Here is a 15,373-nt window from a genome sequence, read left to right as displayed (position 1 = left end):
CAGTCCCACACACAGCAAGAGAATGTGTGTATATATACACGTGCGTGTATATATGTAATTTAAATATTATCTATCACAATATAAATATGTACAACATTTCAAAATGTCAGATGAATGCCACTCAGCTGAACAACTTTGTTGACAGGTCTTAACACTAAAACTTTTTTTATAAAAAGCAGCTGACATCAGTTGGTGTGCAAAATGTGAATGTAGGGACCAGGCAGGCGAGGTTACTTCTGGGGGGCTTCGCTAACTTTGGCTGTCACAGAATAAAGTGTAAAAGGACAAACCACAACAAACTTTGTAGTAGCAGGAAAGTATTTTCATTGCTTGAAAAAAAAAATAAAATTCAAACTTTGTCATCACATTAAAAACATTACATGAGAAGTAATAAACATATTTACACTTCTGTTTTGATTATAAATATACATTATATACAAAATAATGTTATAAAACGTAGAAAGTTCAGTGCTTCTGATTTTTTTTTTAAATTACTGAAATACTAGTCTTCAAAATAAACTACAAACAGACAAACTAAAACCCATATTATTGATTTCTGAAGGTCATCTTCAAAATGGTCCTACGTGGTCAGAGCAGAAGGTCAGTAGTGGACAATATGAAGGGGTCTTGTCTGCACAGTTCAAGGGAGCAGATGGGCTAGTCCAACAGGCTTTGCAAGGGCAGGAATATCGCTGTCAGAGAGATAGCAGTCCAGGTTTCCTCTAAGAGATCTTGTTTCTCCCTCCTCATTCTGCCCCTTGCCCCGGTCTCATTCATGAGTGTCACGGCACTTTCCACTGGGGTGTCCGGTATTATTGCTGTAAATATGTATAGAAGGAAGGAGCTTCTGCCCGCCTCTGCTTGCCAGCGACAGACACAGCACATTTTCCATGTAGCACTGGGTGGGTATGAAAGAAACAGGATGAGCCTAAAACCTTCTAACTTTAATCACCGCCTGTCTTGGCAGAGGGCATCTCAGTGGGTGCTTCACTACTGGGCATTTAGAACCGGGATGAAGAACAAGAGTTGGAGTTTTGCAACCACATGGAGAAATGGGGGGGAGTAAGTGGGTTGTGTCACACTGCTGCTGCTTCTTCAGAAAGTAGCAGCTGCAATTTTGAGACTATTTGCAGTAAAAGGTGGCACCTAATTCAGAAACACTACATAAACCCCTGAATTTGTGTCAAAATAAGGCAGGGGGAAGAGAATGAGGAAGGAGAAGAAAAGAAGTAATGTCTATTCACAATCACTGGTAGTGCAAAGGGCATGAAAACAGCTGAGACAGCTCAGCACATAAAGGTTCTAGGAGCTGATTGATTTTAAACGCATTTGTAAGGCCTTATATAGAGCTGGGATCACCTCCTCCCTATCAGTGGGGACGAGGCAGTACACATTCCTTATCACAACTTCCACAAAAATCATGCTCCACATCGTGGCTTGAGTCAATCAGTTCTCCAAAGCATCACCAAATGAGTTGACGTGTAAATTCAGTTTTCTTCTTTCCTCCTCCTCTCACCCCTCACACAGTCTCCAGTACATGCAGCAGGAGAGAGGAGATGCAAATGGATGTTTAGCAGGAAGTATCAACCACCTCTGCCCAGTACTGTTCAGGTAACTGCAAAAAGAGCAGTCGAGTTTCTGTTTGGGCTTGTTAGATTCTCTTGACACATTATAGGCACTTTTAAACCCAGAAAAAATTGAGACCTCATTTATACTGTATCCATTATCTGCATAGCAATGTGTCTTGCTTCGCACCTTCCATGGCAACATCTGTGACAGTTATGTGCCTCCTTATCTACCAACACCTCCCATAACCAGAGTTCTGGAAAGCCAGGGGTCTGTCCATGAGGAACTGGCCTCAGCATCTTTTAAAAAAACCAACATTTTTAACCTCTCTCTTCCCTCTGCCTCCCCTTTTCAATAGCAAATGAGATTTCTGGTATCAAACTTCAAACAAGGGCAGTAAGAACAAAAAGGTGTATTGCATCTTTCAGTAAATTCACAGTCTGTCCAGTTCACTCAGTTCCATCCTCCGCCTGAGAGCAGCAAGTTGCATGTAATTAAAAACAGTCCAATCCAGTTCTGAATTGTAAACAATGCAGCAGGAACGTCCATCTACTGGCATCATCAAATCTGAGGTGCAAATGGTCTTCAGTCTTATACCTGTCAGGATATAAAATAACACCTGGAATGAGAAGGAATCACAGCATACCGAGTAGTGCAGAACTAACAAACTATAATTCAGCTATGTCAAACCAAAGCAATTCAAGCCAAACATTACTGCACTTTAACTCTCAGAGCTTAATGTTTTCAGTTGGATCCAGAGGCAAAGAAGCACCAGCAAAAAAAAAAAAAAAAAGTCATCTGTGTAAGCCTAGCTTTGGTCAGCAAAATCTTTGAAGATAGAGAATTCAGCTCGCTTAATGGGAATGAAGCATCTAGCTGTCATTTGTATCTGAATCCTTCCACTTAGTCTTAAACTTTTAATATTGTTGGTTGACTTGTGTTCCAGCTTGCTTTCAAGGGGAAATCTGATATCCACCTTGGAAAGGGAGACTGAATCCTGCAGATCTGACTTCACAGATCACTGCTGTATGGCACAGCAAGCTTCTCTTTCCTACAGGCTGAAATTAGTCCTAAAGATGACTACACTGAAGAAGGCAGGTATTGGTTACAGTCAAATTGCCTTTAACTTCCACTGAGACTCTTTCCAAAAGGCTGGTAGTTCTTCAGGAACTATTTGGTTCCTCAATATCTGCTTTTCAAGGTCTTTCAAGTTCAGTGTTAGGCCTTTCCTCTTTCTGCGTATCCAGATTTTCAATATAACATAAAAATCGAGATGTTTTTATCAGTAACAGCATTAACTTTTGCTAGAGAGTATTTAGCTGGAGCTTAAATGCTAAGAGGTTGAAATTACCTTAGAACACACTTCCTAAATGGCTGTTATGCCTATCCACTAACACATCCTGCTACCTTCCATCTTCAGCTAGAAATCTATAGCTTTGCCTGTTTCCACAGAACAAAGATTATCCATTGTAGTCAGAGGAAAAAACATGGCTTTACATCAATGGGCCTAAGAATGATTATTATTTCCATTTTTTTTTCTGACCACCTATTTAAGAGGAAATAAACCTACAATGTGCTGAATTTTTATGGGCTGATGTTCTGTGTTTTCATCTACCACTGACTTATCTATGCCCAAAACCTCTGGATTAATAAAGTCAGAGCGGCTTATGTTTTTCTTTTCCTCACTGCATGTTCTGTGTGGGCCACAGAAGAGGAGAGGAAAATGCTGGAAGTATCACAATCCCTGGAAATAAAGGAACCTTCTCAGATACAATACGAAAGGATAATTTAGCCTTTTACCTTATGAACTTATGCCTGTCCACCTCTGTACTTGCTTACCTCTGTGGCTATGATGCACTCATTCCTTTCTTCTGTTATCACAAAGACGGACTGGTACATTGAATCCCTCGGAGAGCATATCGCTGATATTCTGCATTCTGGCTTTTCACTACGGCAGGGCAGAGAAAAAAGAACATTAGCTGATTACTGACAAGCCTGACCCTCAAAATCTACCATGAATATGGAGCGGTGGAACGAGATAGCCATGAAGGTGTGGAAGGGAAGTGCATGGGATCAAGTTTCACACATTCTGTGTCTGTTGGGATATTATGCTAGAGAAGTGGAAATAAGGAACAACGAGAGTCTTCCTATGCTCCTGCCACGTCCAGCCTAACAGAGGGTTCCTCAAAGCCCTCGGTCTAACAACCACACACAGACCCCAGACAAGACCTTCAGCACATGAATCAGAAGACTGATAAGCCACTGAACACCCGCCCTTTTCCCCTTTTGAAAAAAGGTAGCTGTTTTCACTCCATCATTCTTCTCGTAAGCAGATCATCTTGCCTTCTTACAAAGTGAAATATTTATCTTTAATCACTGTATGCCTTTACTGTTGCTCCTCCAAGATCTACTGAGGAAGGAAAGATACTTCTTATTTTCACCACTGGCCTAGCCACTCTGGATTCCTTCACAGTATCCATACCAGCAGCACCCTGCACAAACACTCAAATTCATTGACTTGGCTAAGGATAGCACTTGGTTGTGACACATGTACTCCAGTATGAAGATTCCTGGCTTTGATCTGATGAGTGGCTTTAAGAAGGACTATAATAAAAACTGCATTCTCACCTGTGTAGTCGGAGGGGAGACTTCTCTCCTAAACACTTTTCACTTTTGTAATATTTATCTTCCGGTGTCCCTCTACTTGTCAGGTCTTTTACCAGATTGTAGTCCAGTTTATGGTTCTTGGGTTTGTAGTTTGATTTCTCCAGCCCACAGTCCACTTCAAGGTCTTTATTTTTATTGGTGTTTTTCAGCTGGGAAGCTGGAATGAGATTGTCCTTCTGGAAGTCAGACAGGTTGTTCATTGTCTCCAACTCCTGCTCTGGGTGCATCCTCATCTGCCTGATGACCATTGCTATCATGCAGAACAGTATGAGCAAAGCCACCAGCCCCACCCCCATGGATATAGCAATCCAGGGGACTGGTTTGGGAGGAAGTGTAACGGGCACTGAATAAACTGGCAATTCACAGCGGTTGCCCATGAAGCCAGAAGGACAGTAGCAAACAAAGTTGGCACTATAAAGTCCACTGTAGCATGTGCCTCCATTTTCACATGGCCCAGAAGCACATTCATCTCTGGTTTTGATGTCACAGTTCCTGCCACTGTAGCCTGGCATGCATGTGCAGGTGTAATCGTTGATCAGATCATGACAAGTTCCCCCATTGGAACACGGGTTTCTGGCACAATCATTGATGTTTATCTCACATTTCTGACCAGAGAAACCAGCCCGACAGCGGCACACACGAATCTGCCCAAGGTAAAAGCAACTACCATCTGAGGGGAAAAAAGTGAAATAAAAATTAGTTTGCAATGCACTTCACTCAGAAATCTAAACCCTTCTCTGCTCAGCATGTTATACTACCTCAAGGAAAGAGAGGTTATTTTACAAAACAATCGCACATCTAAAAGTTCATTCTACTTTACCTAATTGTATCACCGTGCCTTAAAATTATGCCCCTTCTAAATATGCAACAGAGTTAATTTAATTGAATTCTGCCATATTCCCCACCATATGATAAACCTCATGCACTGTTTTGTTGCATAGAAAATGCCAGTGAAAGTCCCGCCCCAGCAAGAGACTAAAATTAGGGTGGATGTGGAATAGAGTGGGGGAGCGGGACTAATGTTCTAGAGGAAGAGTAGAGGTCAGATTGGATTTCTATCACTTCTGCACTGAAAAGCACAAATGAGTCAGGGTCATGAGATTTTTTTGATAAAAAGACTCACCATTTGCACACGGGTTGCTTGTGCACCTGTCTACTTTTTTTTCACAGTTTGACCCCGTAAAGCCAAAAGGGCACACACAAGTGTAGCTGGCCCCTTGCTCCTTTTCCAAGCACGTGCCACCGTTGAAGCACGGAGAATCTACACACGTCAGAGCGCTGTGCTCACAGTGAGTGCCATAGTAGCCAGGGGGGCACAGGCAGTGATAACCGTTCTCCATATCCTGCAAAACACAACATTAGGCCACTGTTATTTCATGGAAAGGAATGATAGCTCCCTGCATGCTTAGTTCTGGTCAGCAGCAAGCGCTGTTCAGTCCCCTCTCATCCACAGCCTGATGTGGATGAGGACATCAGGAGAGTAAACAACTGCAGGCTGGACTGTGAGGGACAGAGCTGTGGATCAGCTGTACTCAGCACACAGGAATAATGGTGCGGCTACCCACGCACAGGAGATGCAGTTGTAGGGAGCACACAGGCAGCTACACAAAAGCATTGCTAACACCACTACTGTCTAATGAGATCCAGAGGTCTTCCCAGATGTCTTCCCAGAGCAGTATGTGTTGACCTCACAGCTGTGATCAGGCCATTTATTCTCAGTGTGAGAGCCCTTTTTTATTTCACAAGGGTTTAAGTTGCTTTCGCTTGCCTAAGTCCCACCACTTAAATCATAAGAAACTGTTTCTTCTTTCCAAGGGCTATATGTCCAAGGCCTTGGGAGAAGAGAGGTAGGATCTGGTGCTTTAATCTAAAAATTTCACTGGCTTTAATCTAAACATGAGTCAGATTACATTTGATATCTATAATCAATCAGCCTTTACCAATCCATCATTGGTAAGAATCCATCATAAACTGGATCCAAAAACAGGCTGAAACACTAAACTACGAGAATCCAAAAGTGTGGAATTCTGTTTTACAGAAAGTTTCAGCTGATCACCCCCATATTGTTTGACACTATATTCTCACTTCCTGTAGCAGAAAGCAAAATTTTATTTGCTGTTAAAATACAGACTTAGTGCATTTCTGTATGAGCAGTGGCTTGAGAAGCTTGTTTTTAACAGATCTGCTCCCTCATCAACCCTGGATCTTGCCAAGCTCTCATAATGGCTGCCACAGAAACCCAAGGATCAGTTGACCAGCTCTAATCTAGATGATACATCTCCTCCTGTAACAGACTTCCTCCCCCGACACCTCTCGGAAAGGGTTCAGTATGATAGTTGTGAGCGTCAGTAATGAACCTGCGTCCTATCGAATTCCCATTATGTTGTTACAGAAGCATGGCTGGAAAGGCACACCGGGGCTTGCTTCACACAAAGGCTTTACATTTAAAATGCCCCTACCGTGCAACTGCCGCCGTTCCGACAGGGATTGCTGTCGCACTCGCTGATCTCGTGCTCGCAGTCGACGCCGGTGAAGCCGGGTTTGCACGCACACGTGTAGCTGCCCTGGCCAGTGTTCATGCAAGTGGCTCCATTTTTGCATGGCCTGTGGTGAGTGCAGTAGTTCAGATCTGCAAAGAGACCAGGAGTTAGGAGAACACGTCTTTGACAGCTGGGAAATGACATACATACAGAAAGTCTGTAGTCAGGAAAAAAGACAGAATTTCCAAAGAAGCATTTCATTTTGGTAGCGATGGGAATACTGGAGATTGTTATCAGTCATAATCAGATTACCATCTATCACTTGAGCTCTGAATTTTGAGAGAGGTGGCAAAAATATAACTTTCTTAGTGTTTTGGAATATTTTCCCTTTTTTGTGGACATGAAACTGTTAGTTGCAATGGGATTTAGGTACCAAACTGGAAAATGCACTTCACAAGCATGTGTTCTCCAAATCACACAACACAGCACTATGGACACTTCATGTACAGCACGTTACACACTAAAAGAGTGAGCCCCATCTTTAAAAGGTGTGCTCTGAGGCACATTCTAGAAAGGCAGGGAGGAAAAACAAAAGATGTTTTGGCTTTGAGATTTAAACAAGCACTAGAAATCTTTTATTGTTTATTTGCTCTTTTGTTATGGATGTTAGTAGATTAAACTGTCAAATGCCCTGCCAAGCTTGATGGTTTTAATTTTTTTTTCCTTTAAATTTGAGACAGAGGTTAAGCATAAGTTCATAAGACGTAAGTAAGAAAAGCTTTATTATCTCTATAAATACTATAGAGTAATTTGAATGCAACTGGTTAATAGATAACTATAAGCAGAAAAAAACCCTGCAACTTTACTTTTCCTGCTTAATTCAGCCTTCACCATCTTAATCCTATAACTGTTCTGGAAACACTTAGCCTGCTTTGAGCACTTAATGACCTCAGTGCCAGCAGTGCATATATGGCCTTGAGGACATGACTGCTCAGCTGGCTACGGTTCAGTGATTCAGTGGGTTGAATAGGTGGAAGTGGTCTGGTGTACCTTAAAATGGAACCTGTACTTTTCATTCTTGCTTACATGATTTTTCTCTCATGCTCCAGACTTATCACATGAGTTAACTTCCTTGTATGCAAAATAAGGAAGGCCCAAATGATGCTGTTTACTGCTGCTGGAAACTATTTAGTAAACTCTTGTACTTGTACAAGGAGTAAGTTAAACTTAGCTTGATCAGGCAGAAAACTTGTCTGTTCAACACTTATCCAGATTGTTAGGTCTTTCTCCATGAGAAACTTCTTTTGCAAGAGAAAAACTGCAGCTACCAAAACCGCTTCCTTGCTTTCAAACGAAATTGCTACAAGAGCTGGTACGTAAGGCTGCAATGCTACAAACTGATGCCTGTGAAGATGTACCTTGGGGAAATTTAATTCCAGATCCAGTGGGTCAGATTCCTTAGTGTACTACTAAGGAGTACCCAACCTAGAGCTGTAAGTGTAAGCTTCAGAACTAACCTTGATCACAGAAGAGGCCGCCCCATCCTTCATCACATATGCACTGCCATTGTGTTTTACAAGTCCCGTGGCGGCAGCCTATATGGGGAATGCATTCATCACAGTAGCGGCCTTGCCAACCAGGACGGCAGCTAAAAGAAAAGTCCAATTAAAACATTAATGACATGGAGAAGAGTTTAAGTTTCTATTACAAGGTGACGTTTTAACTGATGTTCAGACTGCATTTGCCATCTACTCACATGCACTCGCCAGGCTTGTTGCAATATCCATTCTGTTCGGTACATCCAGCCAGACAGATGGCTGTGAAGAGAACATAAAAAAGCATAAATGTTTAGGTAAATACACATGGCATTGCAGAATACACTTTTAAAGGGTACAAAGCTTTTAAAAACACTTTTAAAAGAGTTTTACACTTTCAAAGCTTTGTTTTAAAACTTCTTGGTACAGGGAGTTCTGGGACAGGAGGAAGTGAACAGGGAGAGCCAACACTTGACAAGTTGTCCTTTAGTTTTTCTGTTTATGCAACAAACATGAACTCTTGCAACTCTTGCTAGAAAAGCAGCAAGAGAAAGCAGCTTTGGCTTGTGCTAATGAAAGGCTGAAAAAACCCAACGATACCCTGAGCTCAGAGTAAAGGTCCCCACTATCACACTGCAACACCCGTCTCATGTCCTCTGGCTGCAGGAATGGCTGGTGGCAGACTTTGTGCGAGCAAGCTGCTACCCTTTTACCTTGCAACAGCTACTGGCTATTCAGGGCTATCAGCCAAGGTCCCTTTCCTGCCAGCTCGCTCTTTGCTGCTAAGGCTCGCCGAGGCGCAGCACAGCGTTGGGTGGTTGCAGCCAAAGGGGCCAAAGTCCTCAGCGCCCAACTTTGCCTCGCCAGACAGGGAGTGGAGAGGTTGGCGTGAAAACACAGCCCGGGCCACGGGAGGCCCCTGTGAGCTCCAGAGCCGCGCCCGCCGCGCTGCCCCCCGCCCGGCTGCCCGCGGCACTCACGGTCGGTGCAGTACTCGCCGGCCCAGCCGGGCAGGCAGGCCAGGCTCCCGTCCGCCGCGCACACGTAGTGCCCGAAGCGGTCGTCGCGGCGCTTGCAGAGGCGGGAGCAGCTCTCGCCGTAATAGTTCTCGCTGCAGACCACGCGGTAGGAGTAGCGCAGCTTGGTCAGCGGGCCCTGATGCACGTCCTGCGACCAGTCCTCGCCCACCGACAGCGACCGCTGGATCGACATCTGGCTGATGAGCCACTCCTGCGGGGGCGGCCGGGAGCCTGCGGGAGAGCGGGAGCGGGTCAGCGGCTCTGAGCCCGCCGCGTCCCGCCCCGCCGCGCCAGCGGAGCGGGACAGCCCGCTCGCACCTACACATGTACACCTACACACGCACGTACATACACACATACACACAAATACATCTATGTACACACATACACACAAATACATCTATGTACACACATACACACAAATACATCTATGTACATGCACACAGGCACGCGTGTGGATGTTGATGTGTGCAAGGGTACAAAAAGGTGGCCATCAGGGTGTGCGAACCCGGGCCAAAGGGACTTAGCCGAGGGGCCTGTGAAAGGAGGGCTGCTGTGAAATATCCTTTTCCTCTCCTCTCAGAAAAACATCCCAAAGCCATTATTCCTTTCCAAAGGGCGGAATTCGAGCAAGGTGTAAAATACAGGAAAAGGCGGACGGGGCTTGCTGGCAGGCTCCCGGCTTTCTCACCGCAGCCCGCCTCGCTTTCCCACGCCAAAAATAAACCGGAGGAAACGCAATTGTGTTGGAGATTAGGCCGGGGCAGAATCAAAGCGGCCCCTGATGGATATCGTTGGGGGACCGGCTCCTGATGGTGGGATAAAGCCGGCCCCGGAGTTATGGCATAAACAGCTGACCGGGGGGGCCCGGGGGACGCGCGGGACGGGCCTGAGGGCGCTCCCGCCGCGCGGGCTCCCCCTGCCGGCGGCGCGCGCGGTATTCACCTTCCGGCAGGTAGTTGTCAGGCGCGTGCCAGGCCTGGATGATCAGGGAGAAGGTTCCCTGCGGGAGAGAATCCAGCGTCAGCCCCGCACCCCACCGCACAGCCCGACCGAGCCGAGCCGAGCCGCGCCCCACCGCGCCACCGCACACCGGCCTGCCCTGCCCTGCCCTGCCCTGCCCTGCTCCGCATGTGCGCTCTCTCCCCGCGGCTACACACTTCCCTCCTTCCCTCCCTCCCACAGACCACGATTCGCATCCCCACCTCCAAGCCCACCAGCCCCTTGCTTTATTTCTCTTAATAACATCAGTTATCCCAAGTGCTTCTGATCTGGATGAGCTTTTTCATTGCGCTTTTAAATTATTTTTTAAAGGAAGTTCTGGAAATAAATCTAAAAGCAAAAGTAGTTTGTTTACATTACAGGTTACCAGCCCGCCGCTGCTAGCCTGCTCTTGCCACCCTCCTGCCCCACCATCAAAATAATTTAAGTACTTTAAGGTTTAAAGTAGAATCTCACCGGCCACGTGAAGTTAAAGGGGAGCTTAATGGGACTGTCAAATCTCTCTGTATCCTTGATGCTGAAGGAGTTTATTCCCAGAACCGGGGTGATGATGCTGCCGAAAGTGCAGGAGCCCGGGGAAACCACTGCCTGAAAATGCTTCAAACAAACGCGAAAGAAGGTCCTGCAGTGGGGGGAGCAGGGCTTCCCGCTGGCCAGAGACGCGTGGCTATTCACGAATTCGTGTAGCTCCAGCTGGAAGACGCCGGAGCCGGACACCCTCTGCACAAAGGGGAGACACACAAAATAGCCAAATCAGACCTTACCCGGCTTTGCCATGCAAACTTCCTTCCATCACCCACTTTACATTTCGCGAACCCTTTTTTTTTTTTTTTTTTTTTTTTTTTTTGTGTGTGCGATTACCTGCTGCAAAATCGTTAACAGAAACGTCAAGCCAAAGATGCGCAAGGCTGTCATCCTTGTGTTATTCGAGCTTCCAGTTCTTAGTGGGTTTAGTTTTCCTTCTGTATTCCTCAAATGGACCAAGCAAGCGCTTCTTGGTCGAGTGAGAAAAGAGAGGCGTCACGGCGATTCTCCGGGAGCAACCTGCCCTTCCAAATATTCCCCGAGCACCAGCAGAAATCGGAAGGTAAAATCCAGGTGTCGATCCGTCCCCTTTTGGGAATTAATCCTGCAGCCAGCCGCCGACCTCTGATCGCTGTCGTCGCCTTTATAAACTCCAAAGCCGGGTGGGTTTGGTGAGAGACGCGGAGGGGAGTGCTTAGTGTGGAACCGCTCCTCCTTTAACCGGTGCTAACAGCGCTCAGTAAATGGAAAACTTGCTTCGCTTCGAGCTGTTTATATAGTTGCCTCGCATCCTCACAAGCTCATTATGTAAACTGTCACTCAGACTCACGGGCGATCCCTCCCCTTTTCCATCTTTCCTTTCTGGAAAAAAGAACCAAATGTTGCGGAGAGCCCTCATATCCCGAATTAATACCCTGCTGCCGCCGCCGCCGCCGCTGCTGCCGCGCTGCCCGCCGAGGAGCCGAGCTGATTACGAACGAGCCGAGCATCTGTTGAGATATTTACGGCGCTCACCCTGGGAGAGAGAGTTCCCTCGAAAATCAGACGCCTCTCCACAGGGCAGCTTTCTACGGCGGCCGAACAATAGCGGATGAAATGTTTCACAAATACTCTCGTTAGTTAGTTAGTTTGTTCGTTCCCTGTTGCCCTCCACCCCACAACTCCACGCGTGTCCCCCCTCCCCGGCCGTGTCCCGGGCGGCGGGACGGGCCGGCGGGCAGGAGCTGCCCTGCCCGGCGGGGGCTGGCCCCGGCTAGAAACCAAAAGTAAAACGCTGTTTGCCCGGCAGGCGGGCACCCGGGGCGGCTCCCGGGGCGCAGCGCCCGGCTCTGGGGCGCCCGTGCCGCAGGCCCGGCCCCGTTCCTGACCCCGGCTAACGGAGCCCACCGAGGGCGGGCTGGGTGATGGCTGGGGAGGCGGGCACGGCGGGGATCGACGGGCGCTCGTCGCTCTTCCGAATTCGGTGGCGAACGAGCGCTCCTGCGAGGTGGCCGGGGTCGGCAGCAGGGACGGAGCTGGGTTTTCCCCAGGCTGTCCCGGCTCCCAGAAACACGGGCAAGGGGAAAACTCGGGCGCCTGCAGGCAAGCGGGGCGGGAGCGGGGCCGTGGGCCGTGTCTGGCCGCCTGGCCGCGGCCGGGTTGCGGTCTGGCGTGTGCCATAAAGCCCTTGGCCTGATTGCAGCGTGCGCTTATTGTTGGGTCGCGTGTCCCTCATTAAAGCCAAGCACAGAGAAGGCCTTTCATGTGGCTTTTTATTTCAGCTTGTTAAATGGATGGGAGGCCGGAGTGGGGGAGGGAAGGAGGGAGGGAGAGATAAACCCTCAGCTGTATGGTAATGAGGTCTTGCCACCTTTCTGCCAGCGCCCGGCGCGCCAGGCTGCGGGCCTCCGCGGCGTGGGTCACCTGGGGAGCAACGGGAGGCGCAGAGCGCTGCTGTCCCCTTCCGCCCCTCTGCTCTCCCAAAGGGTCTGTTCTCGCTGCGTTACTTCCCCACCCCGAGTTCTTTGGGGGGGGGGGGGGGGGAATGGGGGTCTGGATCGTTTGGAGGCGAGGCAGCATGGGTAGGGCACGCTCCAGCCAAACTTCCCAGGCCGTGGCGCTCCCTCGTACGTTTAAAGCGGCTGCTCTCCCTGGAGACCGGCTTTGGCCCGGGATGTGGTCAGGGTCCAAACGCCCGAGGTGTCACCAGGAGGGCCGGGGAAGGGGGCTGGGGAACAGGATTCGGCTTCGCAGAGAAAGCGTGGGGAAAGCCACGGCCACCGCCGCCGTGGATTGGTTTGGGCAGAGGCACAGGCTGGAAATCGGGGTCGCCACCAAAAGAGGATTAAAACTTCTCCCGGTCCCCACTGTGCCTGTGAAAGCCGAAGGCGGGATACACAGACTCTGGCAATGTCGGGGGACTGCACCCTCGGCCGGGCACCCTCGGCTTGGCTCTGTCCCGAGTAGCCCGGCTGTCGCCTGGGGTACGTGTCTGTGCGGACGGGAGCCGTGTCCGTGGTGGAGATACACCGCGAGGCAGAGAGGCACAGGCGAGGAGCTCTTTTGTCTCGGCCTCGTAAACAAGTGGGAAGGAGGAATGTGTCGCCGCTGATGAACTCGGAATTTTGCAGCGATCCACCCGGCCAGATCCCGGCTTTACCAGCAGCAGCGTCAACTGTCAAAATCAAATCTGATGCTAATAGCTTCGGTACTAAATAAAATGAGAGGCCAGATAACATCAGTGCTTGATAAATGGTAATGAGTGTCTAACCTAGGGGAACAGAAGGGCTGTGGGGCTCTTTAATTCAGTATTGAAAGGCTAGCTGGGTACTGCAGGCTCTAGCAGATGTTAGTATGTGTGTGTTTTGATTTTTGACTTGTATTGGACGTTTATTAGGCTAACCAGAGCCACCCCACGCATGGCCACTTGGTCCAGGCACCATCTGGCACAAGCAGGGCGGCGCGCAAGAATAGGGCCTTGCTTTGGTGCTGAGGATCCACAGGCAGCATCTACCATATGGACCCGGAGCTAATGTAGGTTAAAGCAAGACAAGCTCATCTCTGCTTTTCACAGCTCCGCCAAAACTCTTTGCCATCCTGGCAGAGTGCACCTTGGTGGCTGGAGAACTGCCACCTCCGCCTTCCCCCAGATCTGACAAAAGGGGAGCAAGCCCCCAAGCTCTCCTCAACCTGCCCACCTGCTCCTGGGTGGCCACTGTTTTTTGAGTGAAGCTTTGCACCTAGCTCTGCTTGTTCCCAGCGGGAGCATGAGTTGCTTCAGCTCCCCACGTGTCGTCCCCCCGCAAAACCAAATATTTTCAGGAGATCGAGTGAGTGGTGCAAAACAGACGCTAAATCCTTCTCGAAACTCCAGACCATTATTTTGATTGCAGCTATAAAAAGAGTTCATAATAAAATAATAACAGGGGAATATAATAAACCACCTGCTGCATGTTGACACACACGCACAGGGAGTTCAGATAAAAAAAAAAAAAAAAAAAAAAAAAAAAGGTTGTTTCACTAATAGCATCAAACAGCTGAGCCTGAAAGTCGGCCGAGAGGAGATTAGAAGCACAACTCCGGCAAACTTTCTTGTGCCCAGCACACCATCCTGGGTCACTTGCAGAGCAACAGCCAAGCCACCTCCCCAATAATCCTGGCTCAGTTCGAGGGGTACCTGTCCTCGGGACGAGGGCAAAGCCCGCAGTGCCCCCGGCTTTGCCAAGGTGGGGTGCCCGCGGCCCCTGTCGGGATGCTGGGCCCTGACCGGACCGGACATACCCGATGGTCGCTGCCTCCCCGTCCATTCCACCCTGCTCCCTCTCTCTCCAGCTCACTTACTCGAGGTCAGGGCGCTTTCTTCCCCTCTTTCTCGCCCCATTTGCTGCCGGTTTATCTCCAGGCTGGCCCGGCTCAGCATACGCGTGGCCGGGCCAAACGCATCTCGCTAACGAGACAACGTTAATTAATTCCGGGCGGGTGAAAGTTGCCAGCCTGCCCAAGCCATCCCTCCCCCCGAGCCCTCGTGCCAGGCTGCCCTCCTCCGTTCCCGGGGGAACGTCCAGAGCTACCCCACCCGCGGGATGTGCCCGAGCCCCCCCGCCCCCGGCCGCCCGTGTCCTTGCTGCTCTCAGCCTGCCAAACGCCGGGAAAGGAGCTGCTCGCTATCGGCCGCACAGACGCAGCCAGCAGCGCCTGCATGGCGACCCTCAGCCCCGCTTTTCTCTTTTCCTAAAGGCTCCATGCTTTCTAATCTGCCCTCCTCACCCACGGGGAAGAACTCCCGCGGGGAGCGGGTCTGGGCGTGAGCGGCTCCCGGTAATGTTGTTGCCACCATGCACTTTCTGCGTGGCTTCTGCTGGGCCGCTTTTAAGGTCCTGAAGACACAGAGCACCCGTACCTACGGCCGCGGCAGCACCTGCCTGCTGCCGTGGTGCCACCCGGGGTTTTTGGAATGGGACACGCGCGAGGCTGTCCCTGCCTCCTGTGTCCCAGGTGTCTCAGGCTGTCCCCTAAAGCAGCATGAAGCCACAGCCAGGCTGACCTGGCTTCCTGGCCGGGTCAAGCTTAGTTGGGGGCGTCCAGCTTCTTCCTCTTTTCC

At 49.2% G+C, this 15,373-nt stretch overlaps 1 protein-coding gene across 3 annotated transcripts; it reads right to left on the bottom strand.

Moving 5' to 3' along the window:
• Positions 1-312: 312 nt before the first annotated feature.
• Positions 313-12,190, bottom strand: DLL4 (delta like canonical Notch ligand 4). 3 transcript variants are annotated; one of them, XM_041396682.1, is made up of 11 exons: positions 11,131-12,185; positions 10,726-10,989; positions 10,213-10,270; positions 9,229-9,498; positions 8,470-8,530; positions 8,231-8,361; positions 6,693-6,862; positions 5,357-5,576; positions 4,195-4,903; positions 3,406-3,514; positions 313-2,163 (listed from the first exon to the last, which is right to left on the bottom strand). In XM_041396682.1, the coding sequence occupies exons 1-11, from the start codon at positions 11,182-11,184 to the stop codon at positions 2,158-2,160; spliced, it is 2,052 nt and encodes a 683-aa protein (XP_041252616.1). In that variant the 5' UTR covers positions 11,185-12,185; the 3' UTR covers positions 313-2,157. The 3 variants fall into 3 exon arrangements, with proteins under 3 accessions (XP_041252616.1, XP_041252606.1, XP_041252598.1); XM_041396672.1 differs by lacking the exon at positions 313-2,163 and having other exon boundaries at positions 3,361-3,514; positions 11,131-11,655; positions 11,809-12,190; XM_041396664.1 differs by lacking the exon at positions 313-2,163 and having other exon boundaries at positions 3,361-3,514; positions 11,131-12,190.
• Between the last annotated feature and the right edge of the window lie 3,183 nt (positions 12,191-15,373).

This window comes from Onychostruthus taczanowskii, unplaced genomic scaffold (assembly GCF_017590055.1).
Source record: "Onychostruthus taczanowskii isolate IOZ18803 unplaced genomic scaffold, ASM1759005v1 scaffold1, whole genome shotgun sequence".
Taxonomy (NCBI): Eukaryota; Metazoa; Chordata; class Aves; order Passeriformes; family Passeridae; genus Onychostruthus; species Onychostruthus taczanowskii.
Note: the sequence above shows the minus strand (reverse complement) of the source record. Positions and strands in the feature narration are given on the sequence as shown.